Source organism: Nipponia nippon, unplaced genomic scaffold (genome assembly GCF_047370975.1).
Source record: "Nipponia nippon isolate SJK-2023a ecotype South Korea unplaced genomic scaffold, ASM4737097v1 scaffold_1, whole genome shotgun sequence".
In the NCBI taxonomy this organism is placed as follows: Eukaryota; Metazoa; Chordata; class Aves; order Pelecaniformes; family Threskiornithidae; genus Nipponia; species Nipponia nippon.
The window spans coordinates 14,851,792-14,871,284 of record NW_028262290.1 but is presented as its reverse complement, the minus strand read 5'-3'; the positions used below and the strand labels follow the sequence as shown (position 1 = coordinate 14,871,284).

The window sequence follows — 19,493 nt, the reverse complement described above, 5'->3', positions numbered from 1 at the left end:
TGAGCCCCAATATTGTCTATGAGCTCAACACCTGATTGCAGCAGGCATGGTTTGTTAGCTGTGTGGCTCTGGCTGTAGCTGAGATGGAGGAAGAAGCCACCCACTGCTGCCCTTTCCCTGCTCCTAGTTTTGATCCTGCTTCTTTGCTCACACCTAGGGGGATAATATCCAGGCGTGTTCCTCACCCTCTCCTCTCCACACAACCCATGCTAAAAGCTAATCCGGGTCATAGCTGGGCAAAGGAGTGACTACGCTCGCTGTTATCCTGACAAACTTTACAGGAGCACAAGTACCTCATTCTGGCTCAGCTACAGTCAGACACATCTGCCTGTCACACATCTGCCTGCAGCTCTAAATTGTCTTGTCTCGCATTTGTTGTGGACTAAAACCACATGCATACAAATAACACACATACCTGCTAAGCCGAAAATCATCTGAGTAACTTACTTTAGTCTCTTGGGATAATGCTGTCTTAAGAGATTTGGGGGATGACACTGATCACTTTAGCAAACAGCAATGACAGATTATGGTGTTCCCAAACCCCTTCCAATTTCCCCACCTCTATCATCCCACTCTTTTGTGGGGTTAGCTGGTCAGGGAGCTTTTAAACTACAGTTCCCTAAGCAATCAATGCAATGAAATGTGTGTGCACCTTGGCTGCTTGCACGTAAAACTTATTAGTTTAATTTAAACCTACTTCTGTTGGCAAAGCAAGCTACCACAGCATGCACTAGCAGGGGAAAGTACAGCAGAAGCAAGGGGACCTTCTAAGCTGCAGTAAAGCAGAAAACTTTGACGGAGGCCATTTCCTTGCCCAGAATAAGGATTCAGAGCTAGAGAAACTACCAAGTCCAACACTAATCTAAGAGAGAGGGCCTAGCTCAGCCACTGCTGCTGTGCTCCAGGCAGAAATTAATTCACGAACTTCTACAGCCTTTGCAGCAAGTCAGGTAACAGCGATCGCTTGTGAACTTAACAAATAATAATTATGAAGTTGTGCCATGCTATGCTGACAGAACATTAATACTAAAACTGCCACAAGAACATTACTAGGACGAAAACCTGAGAAACCCATAATGAAAAGGAAACATTATGCCACGGTGACAAAAATATAGTAATTCGTGTTAAACTGCTGCCTAAAGTGAGTTTTTTTTCCTAGCCACATCTAATTTATACTTATCAACACAAGCACCTTTCCATAATCAATGGCTTTATTATTCTGAAAAGCACAAGTCAACTCAAAATGTTACATTAAATTGATAGACACAGGGCCAGCCGGGGGGGGAGATTAGGTACAAATTGTTCACAGATGTATTTTTTTAATTATTATTATTGGCTATGTTCCACAGCACAGAGGGAGGGGAGGAGAGGGAGGAGGGAAGGAGGAGGAGGGAATCTGAAACTTACTGGTTGACCTCCCCACCATCTGTGATTGAATTTCTCTCGCCCTCGAAGACTGAAGCTGGCATCAAACACTGGGTCATACATCGAATTGCCAACGATTCCATGTGATTCAGGATAGAGTCCCTTTGTGCAGAAGTAGATTAATTAGTAAAACCCTAATGCACACGAATCCAGTTCTTCATAGCTATCTGCAAATACCACTAAATTATTTTAAATTAGGTACCTTTGTAACTGCACACCAGAAAAGTTTGTAACTTTAAGATAAGCACATTTAAAACTGGCTGTAGCAATGAAAGCAGTAGGAGATGGTTGAATTGTGCTAAAAAAGCACAAAACCTCCTGTTACTCGATACCTTAAAGTATTTTCACACTGGTTAAAAGTTAGTTCAAGGCCATCTAAGTAAGCAAAAATTTATGAAAAGAAGATTGATTTGAACTTTCAGTTCCTCTTCATGAATTCCCTTTCTGGAAACAGTTATTCATTCTCTGGTTGCAAGAGTAACACTTAGTGTTTCCAGTTTATAATGTTTTATCTTCACCAGAGCCTCTGTGAGATAAGAGTTATTTCCAAGAAAAAAACAAGGCAAGTGACCCAAAGCCATGGCTTTATATCACAATTTGTCCAGCGGTAAAGGCAATTTAAGAGGTTTCTGCACTTCTCCCTTTCTCTTGGCCCTCTCCCATCCCCAGCTATTCGTTTCTCCATCCCCTCCTTTCTCTTCCCATTTAACATTTGTGCAGAGGCTGCAGGAAAAAAGGAAGGGTGAAAAAAAAATGCAGCCGCAGGTAGGAAGTCCCTGAGGCCAGCTTTGGGAGCACCGTCACTGTCACACAGGAGCGTTTGCACCCCAGGGTGGGGACAGCCTGGCCACCAGCTGTGCCACCGGAGTGCAGAAGTGATGGTTCGGTTTACTGCAGGGCCAACGCAGCATCCAGACACACTCAGCAGCTGTAAATTGCAAGTCGGCTGCTAAGTCAGCCCCGCTGACTTCAGCTACTCCAATGAAGGAACAACTGCTGGTTGTATTCTGGGTAGGGTTTCAGGGGTGGTTTTTTCCCCCTAGAAAAACTGTGACCTCTAATTACACAGCAGTACAAATAACTGCAAAAGCAGCCATAAGAAAGCACAGGAAAGCTGTAACACAGTGTATAATGGTGAGATAAAGTGTATCTCAGAACTTCAAAATACTGAAGAAAATACTTAACATAACTGAAGGCCGAAAAGGACAGTTTTATTAAAAAAAAAAAAAAATCTTGCTTCCCACAACCCACATTTCTACTGCAATGCAACATCTCATCATCAAAAAGTTCTTCCCAGGGACTTACAGTAGCAAGCGTGTACAAGTTGGGGAAGGTTTTTGTAGGGTAGACAGGTCTCATGTAAGGAGAATGTGTTCCACAAGATCCTGAAAAATCAATAGGGAATGCAAACATTAGGAAGTGAAGCTCTCAGACATGGAAAACAAAAACAGAGGAAGTCATTTGCTGTGACTCAAAATACTGCAGAAACTGGTTAAATTTTAACCTATATAAATGAACATTCTGCTGCTTAACATTGGCACGTCTTCCCTCAAGACACTAGTAAAGCCACTCATGCACTCTTTGCACTTCACAAAGAACAACTGCAATAATGCAGCTGGAGGACTACAGAACCAACTACATTTCCATAGAGTGTTTTCCTTTCTGAGCTAGCCTCCTTCCAGAGTCCAGAGTCATTGGAAGTATCTTGCTAAGTAAAACAACATGAGAAAATGCAGGCTAATTTCAAGTGACAAATATACTAAAGCTGCAGTTTTACAATGGGCTTTGGCCACAGCTCCCCAGAGGGCTACGCAAATACGAGGGCCAGCACACACACAGGGGAAAAAAAAAACCAAACCACACACCTTTCAAGGGTACGGGCACACACACAAACTACCATGCTATATGGAGAAGCTCAAATATGCATCGCGTCCAGTACTCCACAAACCCAGGTGGATACCTGCTCCCCCCGAGGTGAGCGCAGGGCTGCTCATCCCTGGGGCATGTCCCCAGCCAGTTATCACACATTCACTGCAGCTCCTGCGCCCACTTACCCATATCTTCAACATTTCTGAATCAAGTGGGAAATTTTGTGGGCACCTCCCAACTAGCCCGTAAGAGTGCATGATACATATCATGTACTGAAGAGGCATTTCTTTCCTGACAAAACCATACGAAGGTCACCGATTCTGAGCAGCGTTCCCAAAGCAGCAGCTCTCTTCCCACTCTCTGATTGCTGCGTGCTGCTTTAGCCAGGGTGCTTTCAAGCCACCAGTTGACGCCATCTAAAGCAAAGGGGACTTCTGCCATTTCTCTTTCATGGAAAAATACTTAATCTTTGTTAGACCTTCCAGTCAGAGGAGCCCTGTGTTTGGTGCAGCCCTTCTACCCGCCAGCTCCACACTGACTTCTGTTGCTCAATGAACAGTGAAAATAACTGAGCTGAAAGAGATTGTCTTTTGTTTATTGTAAGAAAACAGATGTACTCACTCAGTTTTTCAATATTGGGCATGACCTTGTTCCCTTTCTTCATATATGATGCACGGAAACCGTCAACAGAGAAGATGATCAAAGGGGGACGAACAAAGCTAAAAACAAAAGCAGCGGGAGTGTAAGGCAGCATTTCATTTTTTATTTTTTTTTTATTTCCACTTGCTCACTGAGACTCCAGAGAATCTAAAGTACAGTTACTGCATATGCTATATGTCTATAGTTTTTTTGCTTACTTAACAGATCAGCACAAACTGGTGATCTTCACACTTAGTAACATCCAGTGTTAGCTCACAGTCAGTGAAAGGGCTGAGCTCCAACATAAAAGATATCTTCCCTGAGCAGCTAAAAGCATATAGCCCAAAAAGGCAAGTGCTTATAGAAGGAGACAGAGAAGGAAAAAAAATAGTATGCATGAGTACCCACCCTAGCATACAATCTGTAGTTAAAAACCACAGGTCTCATGACAGCTGATCTTCTCTCTTAACAAACAAAAGTCCATGTGGCATTTTGAGTGACCTCTGTGAGGCAGAGCTCATTCTCACATACTAAAGATGACAGTATTTCATGTTATTTTATTACATTTTTATTTACTGCTGCTACTGGGACTTGACCCTAGGCAGGCAGAGATGTGTCCTGGATGGACACATCTGGGCTTTTAATGTTAGTCACCTACTGCGTGGGTAAGCAGCCATCACTGTCACCAGGAGAAGCAGGGGCTCCTATCTCCTCCAAACTATCCTCCTACTAGCACAGGCTGAGCTGCCGCCCAGCACAGCACCTGAGTGGACATTTAACTTTAAGGGTAATAGTGAGCCAACCAGTTTCAAAAGTGCTTACTTTCTCAGTTATTCATGTGCTCAAATACCTCACTAAGTCAAGCCTGTATCCAATTGAAATTTAGAAATCCTTTCATTTAGGAAGATAACGCTAAAAGTACAAAATTCAATTAAAAAAAAATGGCCTGAACTGTGTTCACATATGGCTCAACCTGAACTTTATTGAAATCAGGACAACCTAAACCTTTCCACTGCCTTCAAGGGAGTTTGGTTACCTTCCCTGTGCAGGTAAGTGAAGCAGGCAAACCCCTCAGCAGGTGATCAAAGACCCAGAGTTCAAGCCCACATATCATGCAGCACTACTGATCCAGCAGCTCAAAGGCAAATGCGTTACAATGTTATCAGCCTAATTGTAGAAATGGTGAAGCTCAGAAAAGCATCCAACCCACAGCCATTTAGTCTGCGTGACAGGGCCAGTGCAGAAATGCAGTGTTCAAAGGCCCAGCGCAGAGCCGGGGACCATCGGTCTTGCTGCATTTGACTTTGCAGTTGCATGCAAAACACTTACCCTGCTGGACATTCAGGAGCCTTTATCTCTTCACAGTCATCATCCACCCAGTGGGTTTCTCCTACCAGAAAAGTCACATTGGAATTTCAAAAAAAAAAAAAAAGCCTTTGGACACAGCTACAGGTTTCAGAGAAAATATCAAAAAAATAAAGTCTAGCTCCAGGTAATGGACTGTCTTGTCATAATTCCCATGAATAACGAGCAGGTCTTTTCACAAAGCTGAACAAATGATCTGGTTGTATTCTATTCAACAAGATCATCCAAACTAGCACTCCTAGAAGTAGCTGTTAAAACTGGAGTTAAAAGTGTCCTTTTGACCGCAGGAGACAGTGGTAACGCTTTAGGCACAGTGGTCATCTGTTCTAATTTTTTATTTTTGATCTGTCAAAAACAGGTAGTGCTGCTTCTGGCTGTGAATTCCCACCCTCCTCCCCACCAGCTCTGATGTCTCCATGAGCTGATTCAGCTGGCTAAAGACACAAAACAAAATTCATTCTGGGGAAGAAAAACAACCCTAAATAGTTTCCAGCTGGTTTAGAGAGCTGATCAGCTCATGGATGAGGTGAGACTCAGACACAGCTAAAAAAAGCATTAATACTCTTTCAGAGCTAGATTAGTTAAAGTTACTTTATGTAATCAACTATTTTCTTAAGGTTTTCACTGCTGAATGCTGACTATAGAGTGGCTCATGACTTGCATTTTCACAGGTCAATTGAAAAACAAATTATTAGCTAATGAGGCTCACTTCCTGAACCTGGCACTATTAAAGGAACTGCAGTTCAATTAAATGACCAGAACAAAAAGCACTATAGAAAAGATCTGCAGGAAATGTGTCCTGCAGCAATTCCAACTGACCATGACAGGAGGTGGAGGGACAATTTCCAAGACAGAAAAAAACCAACACACTATCCTCAGATAGGCAAAGGCACGAATAAAGAGGAAACACTGTTCTCACATAAAGCTTACTCCTGTCAGAGTGCCAGGGTCATTGAGATCATTTGTTATTAGCCAATTAAACAAAGATTATGTACATTAAAGCTGGAGACATGTAAATTCCTCTGTCTTGACCCTTGTAAGAGGGAGCTTACAAAAAAGGCAGGAACTGAAAACTATACCAGTATTTAAGTGGTCTCAGCCTTGGGTTTCTTTGGGAAGGGGAAGAACGTAATCTCGGGGGGCTTGCTGGAAGATATGTATTTCATTTGGATTCCCAACACCAAAACTCAAGTAAAGAAGAAAAGAAGTAAAGAACATATGGATCTGGTCTATTATCATTTTCTGAACATATGCAGTTGGCCAGAATGGTGTGGAAAAAAAAAATTTCAAACTGTAACACTTCCACCTGTAAAGTTAATGAATGAAAAATCTGAGAACTAGCCAAGATACAAAAGTGAGAACCTGTAAAGCTCATTACCAAGGATAAGAAGACCTGCTCTGAATGGGAGACACATTACACAAGGCAGGACATGCTCCAAGAGATCGGGGCAGAGGATGAAAATTAAGCCTTCACAGCCCATCCACCCACCAGCCAGTGCAGGCCATAACTGCAGCAATGGTGCGTCTAGAAGGTGGTACGGTCATTCCCAACATGTCATCTGAAGCCCGTGCCACCCATCTGCAAAATACAGACCTTGTATTCTTGCAACCAGTTCTCTCTCACAAGAAACAAAGCCTACAGGTGTTAGGCCAAGTAGTTTAAGCAGGAGCTTTTGTGGTGGGGAGAGGTCTTTGACATGGAGATAACATATCTAGGAATGCTCCATTCCTTCTGAGACCATCAGATATCCCTGCTTTCCCTGTGATGCAGACAAATGCATCTGAACACTTTTGTGTTTTGCTTTAAACTCTTCTTCATCCAGCCACACCTCTTCTCTTTCTATCAGTATCTCTACAGGCAAAGACAAGGTCCTTCCACTATCAACAAATTAGAAGTATTCACCTCTGCTAGTACCCAAAAAATCACAAATGTAATTCCCCATTCTTCCCCCCTCCTCCCAAAAATCAGAACTAAACAAGCGGAGGGTTCCTTCTTAAGAAGAAAATTCTATACCCACAGGGCTGTCTTCTATCAGGTTTGGAAAGATAAGAGGTAGAAAGACCGAAGTCGTACCTTTGCAAATTACTTGGTAATTAGTACAACAATCTCCTCTACTTAAGCAGTCTTCAGAGCAGTGACAAGCATTGTCATCATTCCTGGTTTCTCCACAGCGATCTTTGGTACATTCCCAGCCCCGAGCTAAAATATTCACAAGGTAAGCAAGAATGAGAGATTATAATCAAAACAAAAAGTACTCACTCAAGCCATAATGACAACACTTTAGTCGTTAAAGTTGGATGTAAAGTTTATGGCCTTATTTTAGTGATTTCAAGACCTCTGAAGTAGACATGTCAACCAGAAACAAAAAGGACCCTTGTGTCCTGCAGGTGCAGGAGCCCTCCTCCACCCACACACAAGTGCTTCTGCTACCCTCAGGTGTTGTACTCCAAGCTTTGAACAACCTGAATGCCAGAAAATGTGTGGAAGGGAGAAGACAAGAAAGGATCTTGAAAGATAAATGGTGGGGCCTGGAGCACAAACTAAGAATTCTGGTGTTTCTTGGGAAATCCATTCTTTTTCTCCCAACTATTCGAGTCCCCAGTTCAATCCACGGGCAATAAGAGAGAGTTGAAAAGAGGCTATGTAGATACCAGTTGATGCTTTACTCCCATCAGTTCCTCACCCACAGGGGGAGATTAAGTACCAACTGCAAAGTTATGAGAACAAGAGCTGCTCTTCAAGGAAAAGCATGGCACAGCTGCTGTAAAACACTCCAGCTCTTCTCATCTTGCAAATGACATTAGGACTTAAGGGCCTCTCTAAATTAGGGTGCTCTCTCAAGGCCGGTACATTGCTACACTTTGGAATAGGGCCTAAGGATGTAAGCATATCGTTTTCCATGTCCTGGCTCAATCAACAAGAAACTTTAAAAATCACTTCAGACAACATTCACCCAGTAAAAAACACACCACATCAGAAAAATATCTTTTACCCCCTTTTCTCCTTCATTTGGGGCTTTTTTCTATAAATAAGCAATATTTACAGATTGTACATGTGATAATTGCCTTAATAAATGCCTATGGGAGTATATGACAATTCACCCAACAGTTCCAAGGGCTATGCAGGTATCCATACACATATGTGGACATGGTTTGCTGCGGACAGGAGGCTGAGGAACTGAAAATCTGCCCTTTGGTAGCAAATATCTTGTACTGTGCTGAAAGTCTTCAAAAAAAGCCTCTCATTCTGCAGTCATTTATACCAGGAACAAAACAGCATCAGCCTAAAATTCAGAAGTTTTTGGCCTGGAACTAAAGTAGTTTTTCATACTGGATTAGCTCACCATTTTTTGGTACCAAGCTATTAAAATGATACTATTATAAACAGAACTGAGGAAGTCAGGACTCTCAAGCATGGCACATCCATGGGCAATCATATTTTTCATCATTAGACTTCTCTTCTGGCTGCTTAGTAAGTGTAATTCTTTAATAAAGCAAGAAAATGTTTAATGGCAAAAGTAGAAGGCACCTGTGTCAACTCTGACCACTGTGCAAACACTCAAAGAGATGGGTACAACGAATAATTTAAATGCACTATGCTAAGAAGTAAAACATAAGTCATAGCTCTCTTTGAAGTGTTTCTTGCCTATGACTCATGAAAAAAAACAAAAAGAAAATGAACTCAGTGCTGTATTTCCATCCCCCAGGGTCCAATGAATTGAAGTCAAACGTTTTTACCAGTGCGTTACATGCATCCTGACATCTGGAAATTGGAGTCCGGGGCAAGGATAACAAGCCCAGCCTGTCACCTGCAGCTCACTCCGAGAGGATCTGCACCGCTTCAACGCCCTCAGCGTCAGAGGCACCTTCATGAGTAACCATAATGCACAGTCCACAAGCAAGCATGAATTGCTCCAATATTAAGTTATCACTTAGGAGAAAAAAGGACGGCTGACACAAAATGACCAACCTCCAGCCTTTACCATGTCTCTTTTCGCTGTAACCTGGAGGTCAGACTAGTGCCTGAATGCTGATTATTGCTTTTAATTGAGTATCAGAAGATCTACTTTTCATGTAGTATGAATAGTACCCTGCTTTTTTTGCCCTGGAAACCATGGATGAAGCCCAGTAGCGAGGAGCAATAGGTGCGCATCCCTACAGCTCCTTGCAAGGAAACATGGGCTGGATCTTGGGCTGAGCCAAGCCTGCCTGGCAAGGTGAGGTGCAGAGGAGATGCGGGTTATGGCAGGGAGCTCTGGTTTGTCGTGGCAGGTTCCGACCACTGGCATAAGCCAGGCATCAGCAGCGCCCGGCGGTGCGGGACAGGAGACCCATCGTACCTGTCTTTAAGCATAGCTCATCAAAGTCGAAGCAGCAGCTGTTGTAGCTCTTGCACAGGTTGTCACAGCGGCAGCCAGGAGGCTCTGCCTCTTGAAGTTCAAAGCATCTGTTTTTGCAGGAGCCAGAGGTACTGATCCAGGGGGAATCTGACAGGACTGTGTGGAACAAGAAACAGGGCAACATCTGTCAGGCTGGCAGTGGTGGGATGGGTGGCTCAGTCCTGAGCCACTGGGATGAGCAAAACCTCAGCTGCCTGCTCTGGGGAAGGGAGCAGGGAGAGGAGAAGGGTTACTTGAAGAAACAAACAAACAAACAAAAAAACAAAAAAAGAAAAAATTGCAAAAAGGTTGCCTGGGGGGGGGGGGGGGGCTGGGGGGGGGAAGGTGGGGGTGAAAGAGGAAGCAGCATGCTGTGATAATGTCCTGCAAAGAAACAGCCCTGGCTTTACCTCTGTAACAATCAAGAGATCATTAGCAGAAATGTATTGAAGTCTCCAAGGCCCCATTCCAGGAGCTGCAGCTATTCCTCAGAAGCAGGGCTTTGTTTTCAGAAACCAAGTGACATTTTCATGGCTGGCTGGGCAGTTTGCATAGGAAAGGACTGCAATTAATCTACATGCAGTCAGCAGGACTCGGTTTGCTATACTGGAAGGCGCCAAATCAATGTCAAGCATGAAAGAAAACTGTAAGATGCTCTATAAATTAATGGAGAGACAAAGCAAGGCTTTTTGGTGGGCTTCTGCAAAGCATTAAATTATAAAAACTTAATAAAATACAAAAGTACGTAAGAAATCAATATATTTGATGTGTATAACTAAATGCAGGACTGCCAGTCTGAAAACCATGAATAATGTATTAGACTTCAATAATCTATTTATTAGTAAGGGCCCTTGCTGTCAAAGCTGATATGTACTTGTCTGCTCTTTTCTCAAAACTTAGTATTTTATACACTTTATATATTTTATACATTTTATACATTTTTCCTATAAGAAAATCCTACATAGCAGCTTATATGAAGCAGGGAAATTGTGTGCTACTCTCCAGGATTAATCATATTTTATGAAATAAAATAATGAATGTATGTTATTCTTTAAAAACAGAGGTGTTCCAAGGAAAATTTCACAATGCCTTTTGTTCCTTGAGAGACCTATTAAATTAAGTCTTTGAAACTGTCTTGGGGTTTGTTTTCTTTTAGACCACGGTTTGGTTTTGGTTTTGGCAAACCTCACCATGATTAGCAGTATGATTTTGGGAGGACTGATGCAATGGCACTTTTGAGAAACAGTTGCTCTGATCTTTTCTTATAGATCTTTCCCCTACTCTTTTACATAGCTGAAAGTTCAGTCTCCACATAAACTGAGGGAAAATCGATTCCCAAACAAGATGGGATTATCCCAGCACCGTGAGAATGAATGGAAAAGAAGATGAAGGGGGAGTTTGGAGGTGACATTGTATTGGCTGATGTCCCACCAGCTCCCATCCCCCCAGCACTACTGCTGCACCGCTTCCCTTGGACGGGCACTGGCACCAGTTAGACACCAGCATAAACCATTTCAGGGAGCGAACCTGGCAGCAAATCAACCCTACAGCAAGATAATGGGTAAGAAAACCAAACCTACCATGGCTGTAGTCATGGATCATGGCAGTGGCAAGGCACATTCATACAACTGCTGGAAAAGGTAGTGGTAGACAGCTATGTCTCTGCTTTCCTGCTTTTTTCAATCAGGTCAGTAACATCATACCCACAGTGAAGCTTCACTCTATAGGTACGTACCCTGCAAGCATGCTCATAATGAGCCATCAATATTTTGGCCATCTGGAGTTCCAAGGAGCTAAAGGTCATGTATCTATGCTGGCAACACACAGATCAGTATTTTCTTTGCTCACATTCATAGGCCACAAAGCTATGTTAGAAATGAATCACATGAGAATTGTTTCAAAGCATGCTAACACTCAGATTTTCAGAGATATGAAGTCTTGTTCCTTATTCTTAATGACAGCTGCTTCCTGCCAAATGCTGCTGAAAATCTGTTACTAAGGAATATTTCCATATTATTTAACCCCTTCTACTACTTTTCGTTTTGGAAGCTCGGTAACATATAATCACAGATCCAGTAAGCTGCAAATCAAAGGTATTACAGACTCCAAGGTATTACATAGTAGCATACACTGTATATCCCTTACACTGGCTTTGCCCTCTTCATTTGAAAGGGATGAGAGGGAGATCATTTCAGAAGGTCAAAAAACAGATGCCAGCATGCATTTAGGAAAGAGAAGGTGTAAATCTGACTGCAGATTACATAAGGGACAGAGTCAACTGCAGCTCAAGGAATGTCTCGCTGTTGTAAAGAGCAGCTCATTTATCAGGAAACCACTGGAACAAATTGCCCACAGAGGCTATGCAATCTCTGATCTTGGAGGTTTTGAAGAACAGGTTAGACCAAGATCTGTCAGGAGCACTTCAGTAATAACTGACCATGTGTTGGGATATAGAGAAGGTCTACATAGCTGTTCAAGGTCCCCTCTAGCTCCATCTTCTATAACTGCAAGTAGGGTTGGTTTCCATTTCACATAAGAAAGGTTTAGTCCAGCTGCCTTGTCTGTTATTTTTTCGCATCTATTGACAACCGCTTTATTACTGATGTGACAAATTATCCCAAATTACTTAGCAAATTCAAGTCACACCTTCTGAGTCAGTGTAGGACACTTTCCATATCACAACACAAAAGAGGACTTGGTTTAATTCCTCTGATCTCTGAATACATTAAGATCGTTCCTTTGTTTATCATGCTTGACCTTGCCTTTGCAGCCAGACCGTGATTTTCAGGTCGTGCACAATGCCATGGCATGGGTACTGGTGCATGCAGAATAGTTTGAAAATATATCATGAGGAGCTCCATCGCTGGTGAGCATTTTCAAATTAACAGAAGCCCCTGTACAGAACAAACTTACACAATTTCAAAATCCTTTTCAAAATTCCTGCATCCCTCCATAGCTCCTGCAATCAGACTGTGCAGCAGGGGGACCCCAACATAAAGATCATCCCCTCCTTATTTAAAACATAAAGCTTTTCACATCTTTTTCCATGTGTTCTTATTTTTGGCCAGCTAAGCTCAAAACAACCACCTAAGAATTGTCTCTTATGTCGTAGGTTAGAGAGAGAACTTATACAGAGCAATAGTGCTTTCCTGGTTCAGTCCGTGGAGGTTATTACATTTCCATTGTAAATGTGTTATATTTATCTTGGAAAGTGCTGTATCAAACTACTTGGTCTGATTCTATCTGATTACAATATTTAAAAAAAAAAAAATCAAATCCATTTACTTCCAGTAGTATTTCAATCATAGGACTACACAATATAGATGTGTACACAGTCATTACAGGAATGACAGGAATTACAGGAATGACAGCTTACACAGTCATTACAGGAAGGAGACCACCTGGTAAGAATTTGCCATTTTGGGTCCTGTGGATCCTATATGGAACCTATATGGATCAACCAAATACTTACATAAAACTTCTGGAACAGCAGTTTTGCTAGATAATATTCATATTATGAACTTGCATTTCATTTAGCAGAATGCCATTGCAATGAGTAAAATTTCAATGAAAAGTCATATAAAGCAAAAAATACCTCCTAACTGTTCCAATACAAGAAAGACATGACTCCGTTTTTAACGACATGCTTAAAAATCCAGTGAGAAGGGATAGAAAAACTTCAATGTTTCTCCTCCCAAAATTTAAGATATCATCCTGTCATGACCAAGGAACATGCTTCAAGAGACTACTAAGGCCATTTTCCCTGAAAGTGCTTACAAAGATGTCTAGAAAGTTCATAAAGCAAATAACTCACAAAGGCAAAGTTATGAAAAAAATGGGAGCCTTGGTTCTCTACTGTCTTTTAGAAATTTTAAGTCAAAAAATTATTTTAATGAAATAATTTGTTGGGTACAAATATTAAACATCTCAAATGTATAAAGGCATATACATCTGTACAATGTAAAAAGAAAACAAGAAGGGGGTTGTAGGCGTTATGGTGCTTCTTTGACATGCATTTATAAGGGAAAAAAAATGTTTTTGACTCATAGATGAATTCTATGCTAGGTGAAAACTGAAATTTCCTTGCAATCATGGCATACCCCTGGAGAAATAACAAATTGGTCATATACAGTAATGGCTGGTAAAGAGACAGTGTTTTGTCAATGCAAAATAATTAATTCTAAACACTAAGAAACCTGGAAATAAATAAGCCAAAGCAGAGTGGAGTTGAAGAAGAATTTATAACAATCTCTTATTCTGGATATTTCATTGCCCTGGGCTTCTGCAGAAGTACAACTGGAAGTCATGCAACTACAAGAGCCTAAATAGGTTCTTTCATCACAGTGCTTTAATTTCGTTAAGCACCTCTCCAGTGTAACCTTTTACTTTCTGCTTTAGACAGATGTGACTACAATACTTTATTCTTTGCTATCACATACTTTTTTTTTTACTGCAATAAAAGTAACCAAGCTGCGTAAACACAGAAGGGACAAAACCCTCCATTACTTTTCTGTCTCTCATTGTTGCACCCTGGACTGGGCTACTTCAATGCCTGGTGCTGGTCCAATCCCACCTGTAAGCAAATTCTCAACAGACTGCCAAAAGTAGCCCACCTCCTGCCCTTTTGCAAGAGATCCTGTATTTCTTCGTATTTTCCTAGAATGCTGAGCTAAACCTCCTGCTATGGGAAACAGCCCGCAGCTACGGATCCCAGCCCTGGCGGTGTTGAACAGTGCTGGTTGGCTCAGCAGGGTTGGCACTGAGGAGCTGCAATGGGTCCCCAATATCAGGCCTTTGGGACTTCAGTGCAAATCAACTGCCCTAAAGCCTAGAGGGTCACCAGCGAAAGCAAAGCAACTGGCAGTCAGGTGTTGAAGACATGAAATGCAAATCCTACACGTCACTATTACACACATTACGCAACTGCTCTACAGTTAACTTACTAGAAGTTAAAAATAGAAATAAATTTGTTTTTCAAGTAATTTTTTTTTACTGTCATATAAAGATCAAAAGCAACAGCTGCTGTCTTTTTGGTTACTTAAAATGCCTCTGCTCAGTGATCAGCAGCCCTGATTGTGGCTGTGAGTAGGCACCAATTCCTGTGAAAGAGCGGGGAGGGAGGGACACAGATTCGTTACCAGGAACACAACAAACTCAGGCCACGGTAAACTATTTATAATTAAAATTCACAAGCTATCATTACAGACGTATATTGCAAATGAATCCCTTTCACTTCAATTGTGTTAACCAGCTCTAAGTCAATGACCACAGGTTTCCTTTCTCCTGCCAAAGGAAGGAACAGAGACACAAGTCAAGCCTACTTTTTTTTCTTAAAAGAAAAAAGACTAGTTTTCCATTTTATATATTTTTCCACTTGGACTGTGCCTGAGCTCACAAAACCCTGTACTGCCCCAGAACACAAACAACAGTCCCTTCTGTGGCATGTTCTTGCTTTCCTCCAAAGAAAAAAGTAGGAGGCGAAAGAAAACCAGACGCCTCGGTGACAGCACATCTGCGCGAACACCTGCTCTCCTCTCCCCGGCCCTCTCCGCCGTCAGATGTCTGCCGTCTACTGTTCACAAACCAGCATGACCTCAGGAGCCACAGAAATCCCAAAAGCTTTTCTCACCCAGCGCCTCTTGAAAGCATTAATCAAGTTTCTAGAAACGGCTTCAATAGCTACCAAAATAAAACCAGTACCCTTAAACCCATCGGGGTGTTTCTCTTAGCTCTAAAAGGAAACTGTGTGGAGCACAAAACATGGCAAATGCTACGTAGGAGCTGATGAGACCGGTCTCTGTGAGACTGACAGTGCTCAGTCCTAAAATAAGCTAGATTTTCTATAGTCACATGCACACAGAGCAAAAGTTTAAGTAAATAGGAGACCTATAGGTGAGTCCCAAAGGTCAACTGACTCAGGCTCGTTGAGTTATTTATTCTTCTCTATATCCCAGAGGGAAAAGGAACAAGCAAACTACTGTTTCGGAATAGGAGTGGTTTCCAACCACAGTATAGAACATAAGGGTATTGTGATGCACAATTTATGTCCGTTACTGTACCTGAGACGGGGCCCTCATCCCATTCTTCAGATCTCCTAAATCGATGTGTTGTAAATCCCATGCAGACATTTACTCCAAAGGCAAAAGCAAATAAAGATATAACCTGCAAAAGTAAAACAGCAAAGTGAGCAAACTGTGCAAAAAGCAGGACTTTGGAGCTAAGAGCATTACGATTAAAGCAGCAGAGATGGTCCTCTATACATTCGAGCTCCCCGGCACTGCAGTTCCCATCACTGGAGCAGCAGCTGACAGCGTCACCGTTGGAGAGTAACACAAACCAGAAGGGGTTTATGAATAAAACATCTCTGTCCGAAGCTGAAACGCTCCTTTTTGTAGGAACTTATTCAGGAGAGACGGGCTACTCCTCCTCTAAAAGCAAACACGTTCCTCTCCTCCCCTACCTGGTGCGAGTGGACGCAGCCCTTCTGAGCCATACTAGAGAATTCTTGAAAAGCCTGCACTGCACCGTCGCCTTTTCTTTATAGTGAGCGCAGAGCTCTGTTTGCTCTGGGAGTTCGGGCTATTAGCTACAAGTAATCCCACCTGGTGAGGTTGACAGGCTCGTGTGATTTGTCCAGGGGGTGATTTCATCATGTTTCACTCACAAATCGCAGCTCCGAGTGCAAGAAGCTCCAGGCATCATCCCTCGCTGCGCCCTCCCCCCAAACACACACACGCACGCTTTTATGTGGTTTCCTCTGGCAAAGCAGGGCTTTCTTATGTTGCTGCGGCCAATAGTGTTCCTGCTCATTTTATTCCCCTCACAAAAGTAACATGGTTAAAAGAGAAACCAAATGCGTCTCCATCTGGCTCAGAGAAGAAGGGGGGGAAGCTCACTCAGGGCTGCGAAATGAAAATATCCCGATGCCACCCTCAAATGTCACCCAACGTTGCAGGCGTTGCTGCGCGGTGGGCTCGGCGCACGGGGCAAGCACGCAGCCGCAGCTGCCGACCTTGCGACGGCCGGGTGGGTTTTGGGAGCTCGAGCACCCGTCTCATTCTCCAAGGGTGCTCCTGAAGTTTCTAAGTGGGTTGCAGAGCAGAGTCCCCCCAAAACTGGGGACACCTTCAGAGGCGGGACGGGGGGGGGGGGGGGGGTTCAATGCTGTTCTGCGCTGCTGTGGTGGTGCAAGGCTTGCATCGATGGAAACGCAAGCAGTTTTATCTGAATAGCTGGAAACCGCAGACTTCCAGAAAGGAAGGGAAGTCACACGTTCCCTCTGCCCCACATTTTCCCATTTTCATCAACAACAACAGAAAACTTGGCTGTTTGGATAAGGACTTCTATTTACAAAGCAAATGATAATGCTGAGCAGAATTACGGTTCAAATCAGTGGCTTAAATATTATTTGCCAAGGCAAATTATTTACCAGTGTAGTTCGCCACTTTTTGCTCTGATGAAAGCTTCTTTCATTGAAGTGTTTACCAACAATTACATTTAAAGGGACAGAGTCAAGGTTCGTAAGCCCTCGGATGGACTGAGCTTCCCTTGGGACCTGTCCCATATTCTATACTGGCATTAAGAAACATAGTACAGTTTTCTTTAAACTCTCTTGCAATATTAAACACATACAATTTTGAGCTTTGTTTAGAGGTACCTTTTATCTGCTGCAACATCCGTCCTTCCCCACCATGTAGCTTTACAGGGCAGTGGCTAAAAAGCCCTCCTCTTTGCTACCCACACCTTATCAGCCTGCCAGCCTTTGCTAGGAGCTGATCCTTTTTTATGCAATTTCTTAACCAAAAGTGGCTCCATTGTGCAGCTGCATCTTTGTACTGCAAGCCTCAGGGAAATGCAATTAGCCTGAGAAGACCTACATCTTAGCTACACCAGGACATTGTATTCCTCTCCCTTGCACAGACCAAGACTATGAAGTCAAGACCCATCTTCTAATGATCACTTCATTACTAGCTGGGTTGAAAATGAAATAGGTTGCAACAGGCAATATTTTTCTGGTAAAAAAACTGCACAGGGATCTAGAGAAAAGTAATCACCAAAATTTTTATTAGCTGTTCCTATAAAATTCTTCACCCTTAGCCGCTGGTATATCCTGTGGTTAAATAACTTCACCCCCAAGCACTAGGTAAGTACCGCAGTGTGTGATTGCAGCAGAAGGGAAACCAAAGACGTCACAAATAAAATCGCTTAGTGGTGTTGCCTGTCTATCCCAGCTAATGAAGTTCACGATTTCATGGGCAAAACATGGGAATCAGCAGCCCCAAGCTCTCCTCCAGCCTAGGACCCTCAGACCCAGGCAAAACACGACTGAATTTTCAAATTCTGAGTGCCCAAGCCAATATGTGTAGCCCCATTTTCAGAGATGCTGACCCTTTGCTATTCCTGCATACCTTCCTAACACACAGGTGCCCAGGTCTTTTGAAAGAAGGTTCCTACATAAGTTAAAAATGGCCACCGAGAAAAATAAAGCAAGAAACAAAACAAAAAAATACAACATCATGGATGACTGCTACTGATTTGAAAATACATATTTCATTTTTCCGCTCATGTAACCTCTCTGGAGCTTGTAAACTGCACAGTTTCACATAAATGGAGGAGCGCATTTTATGTTTCCTGGTCCCTGCTACAAGTATATTAAATTAATTAACCTCCTTTGTAATATTCTTTAGAACTATAGATGATGATGACGACTCTGAAACTGTTAATCTTTTTCATATGTGTTATGTAAGACACATTTTCCAGTAGCTCTGAACTGACCGCATACTCAGATGCACAATCATCTTTTTGTCACAAGGATTCTGCCTGAAGCCACCCCACAGATGCACAAGGAACTTATTAACATAAACAAGCTCTAATGATTTTGTTCAGGCAAAATTTCACTGCTGGGATCACTGGCAATTAACTTTTTTAGCAATTAATTGGCATTTTACTCATCAGAATAGGGAAAAGTAAAGCTGAAATAATGTATTCCTGGCCCAAGAATGCAGTGGTTCAGTGCAAGTTTTAGGGCTTAAATGAAACACATGAAAAAGGAATTCTGACAAGATCAACAGAATATGGAATGTCTCTTCATCAATTATTGTGCGTAAGAATTGGCCTTTGGCTTTTATGATCATGATTAACTCGGGATGCAAAACTTCCAACCAGCCACTAGGTGACACTTTAAATGAGAAATTCACACTGTAACATTTCCACAGTTAGAAGCATTCCTGTTCTGCTATTGCACAGAGTTAATATAAGAAAGGCAATATTTACAGCCTTATATAAAACTGATTTTTCTTGAGCGTTTTTTTTAATGAGAAAAGAAAATGCAGAGAAATCAAGTATGTTGGCTGAGTCAGAGGTTGGGGATGGAGTGGGCTCTAGAGAAATGAGCCTTTTTAGCTACTCATCTCCACTTTGCGCTGCTGGGTGCAGCCACATCGCGTGAGCGGGGGGCCAGGATGAAAGCTTCCAGTGTGCTTAACAGCAGCATGAAAGGCAGAAAGGTGATGGACTTCTCCAAATTGTCCCAGAGCTCGCACCCCCCCAAACACAGCTGCCCCATATAGTTGTGGCCAAGAAAAACAGTTAGTCATGTACATGAAATAGCAATTTCACAGAACAAAATCTTTTGATAAACTATGGAAGTTCAAGCAGTGTCCATATCGAGTCTCCTCAGATACAAGCACTGTGAAAACAAATAAGCTTCCAGCAGCCGAAGTGAGCATGGGAAGATGTGGGTACCTCGCTGAAAACACCCTGAGGCTTTTCAGCAAAACCAAAGAGGCACAACATAACAAGAAGAGCTGATTCTGG

The 19,493-nt window shown here is 42.5% G+C and overlaps 1 protein-coding gene across 6 annotated transcripts in view; it reads right to left on the bottom strand.

Annotated features, from left to right (window-relative positions):
* ENPP2 (ectonucleotide pyrophosphatase/phosphodiesterase 2) overlaps positions 1 to 19,493 on the bottom strand; it is a 70,199-nt gene that overhangs the window by 38,443 nt on the left and 12,263 nt on the right. For 2 of the 6 annotated variants that reach the window (XM_087747099.1, XM_087747103.1), the window contains exons 1-8: positions 16,280 to 16,434; positions 15,737 to 15,839; positions 9,639 to 9,794; positions 7,373 to 7,498; positions 5,263 to 5,323; positions 3,916 to 4,013; positions 2,731 to 2,810; positions 1,408 to 1,527 (exon numbers count right to left, since the gene is read on the bottom strand). In XM_087747099.1, coding sequence (XP_087603225.1) covers positions 1,408 to 1,527; positions 2,731 to 2,810; positions 3,916 to 4,013; positions 5,263 to 5,323; positions 7,373 to 7,498; positions 9,639 to 9,794; positions 15,737 to 15,839; positions 16,280 to 16,330 — 795 coding nt within the window. In that variant the 5' untranslated portion in view covers positions 16,331 to 16,434. Of the gene's footprint in view, positions 1 to 1,407; positions 1,528 to 2,730; positions 2,811 to 3,915; positions 4,014 to 5,262; positions 5,324 to 7,372; positions 7,499 to 9,638; positions 9,795 to 15,736; positions 15,840 to 15,937; positions 16,027 to 16,137; positions 16,258 to 16,279; positions 16,435 to 19,493 lie in introns of those variants that run through there. The other 4 variants (XM_087747112.1, XM_009471081.2, XM_087747130.1 and 1 more) reach the window with 3 other exon arrangements.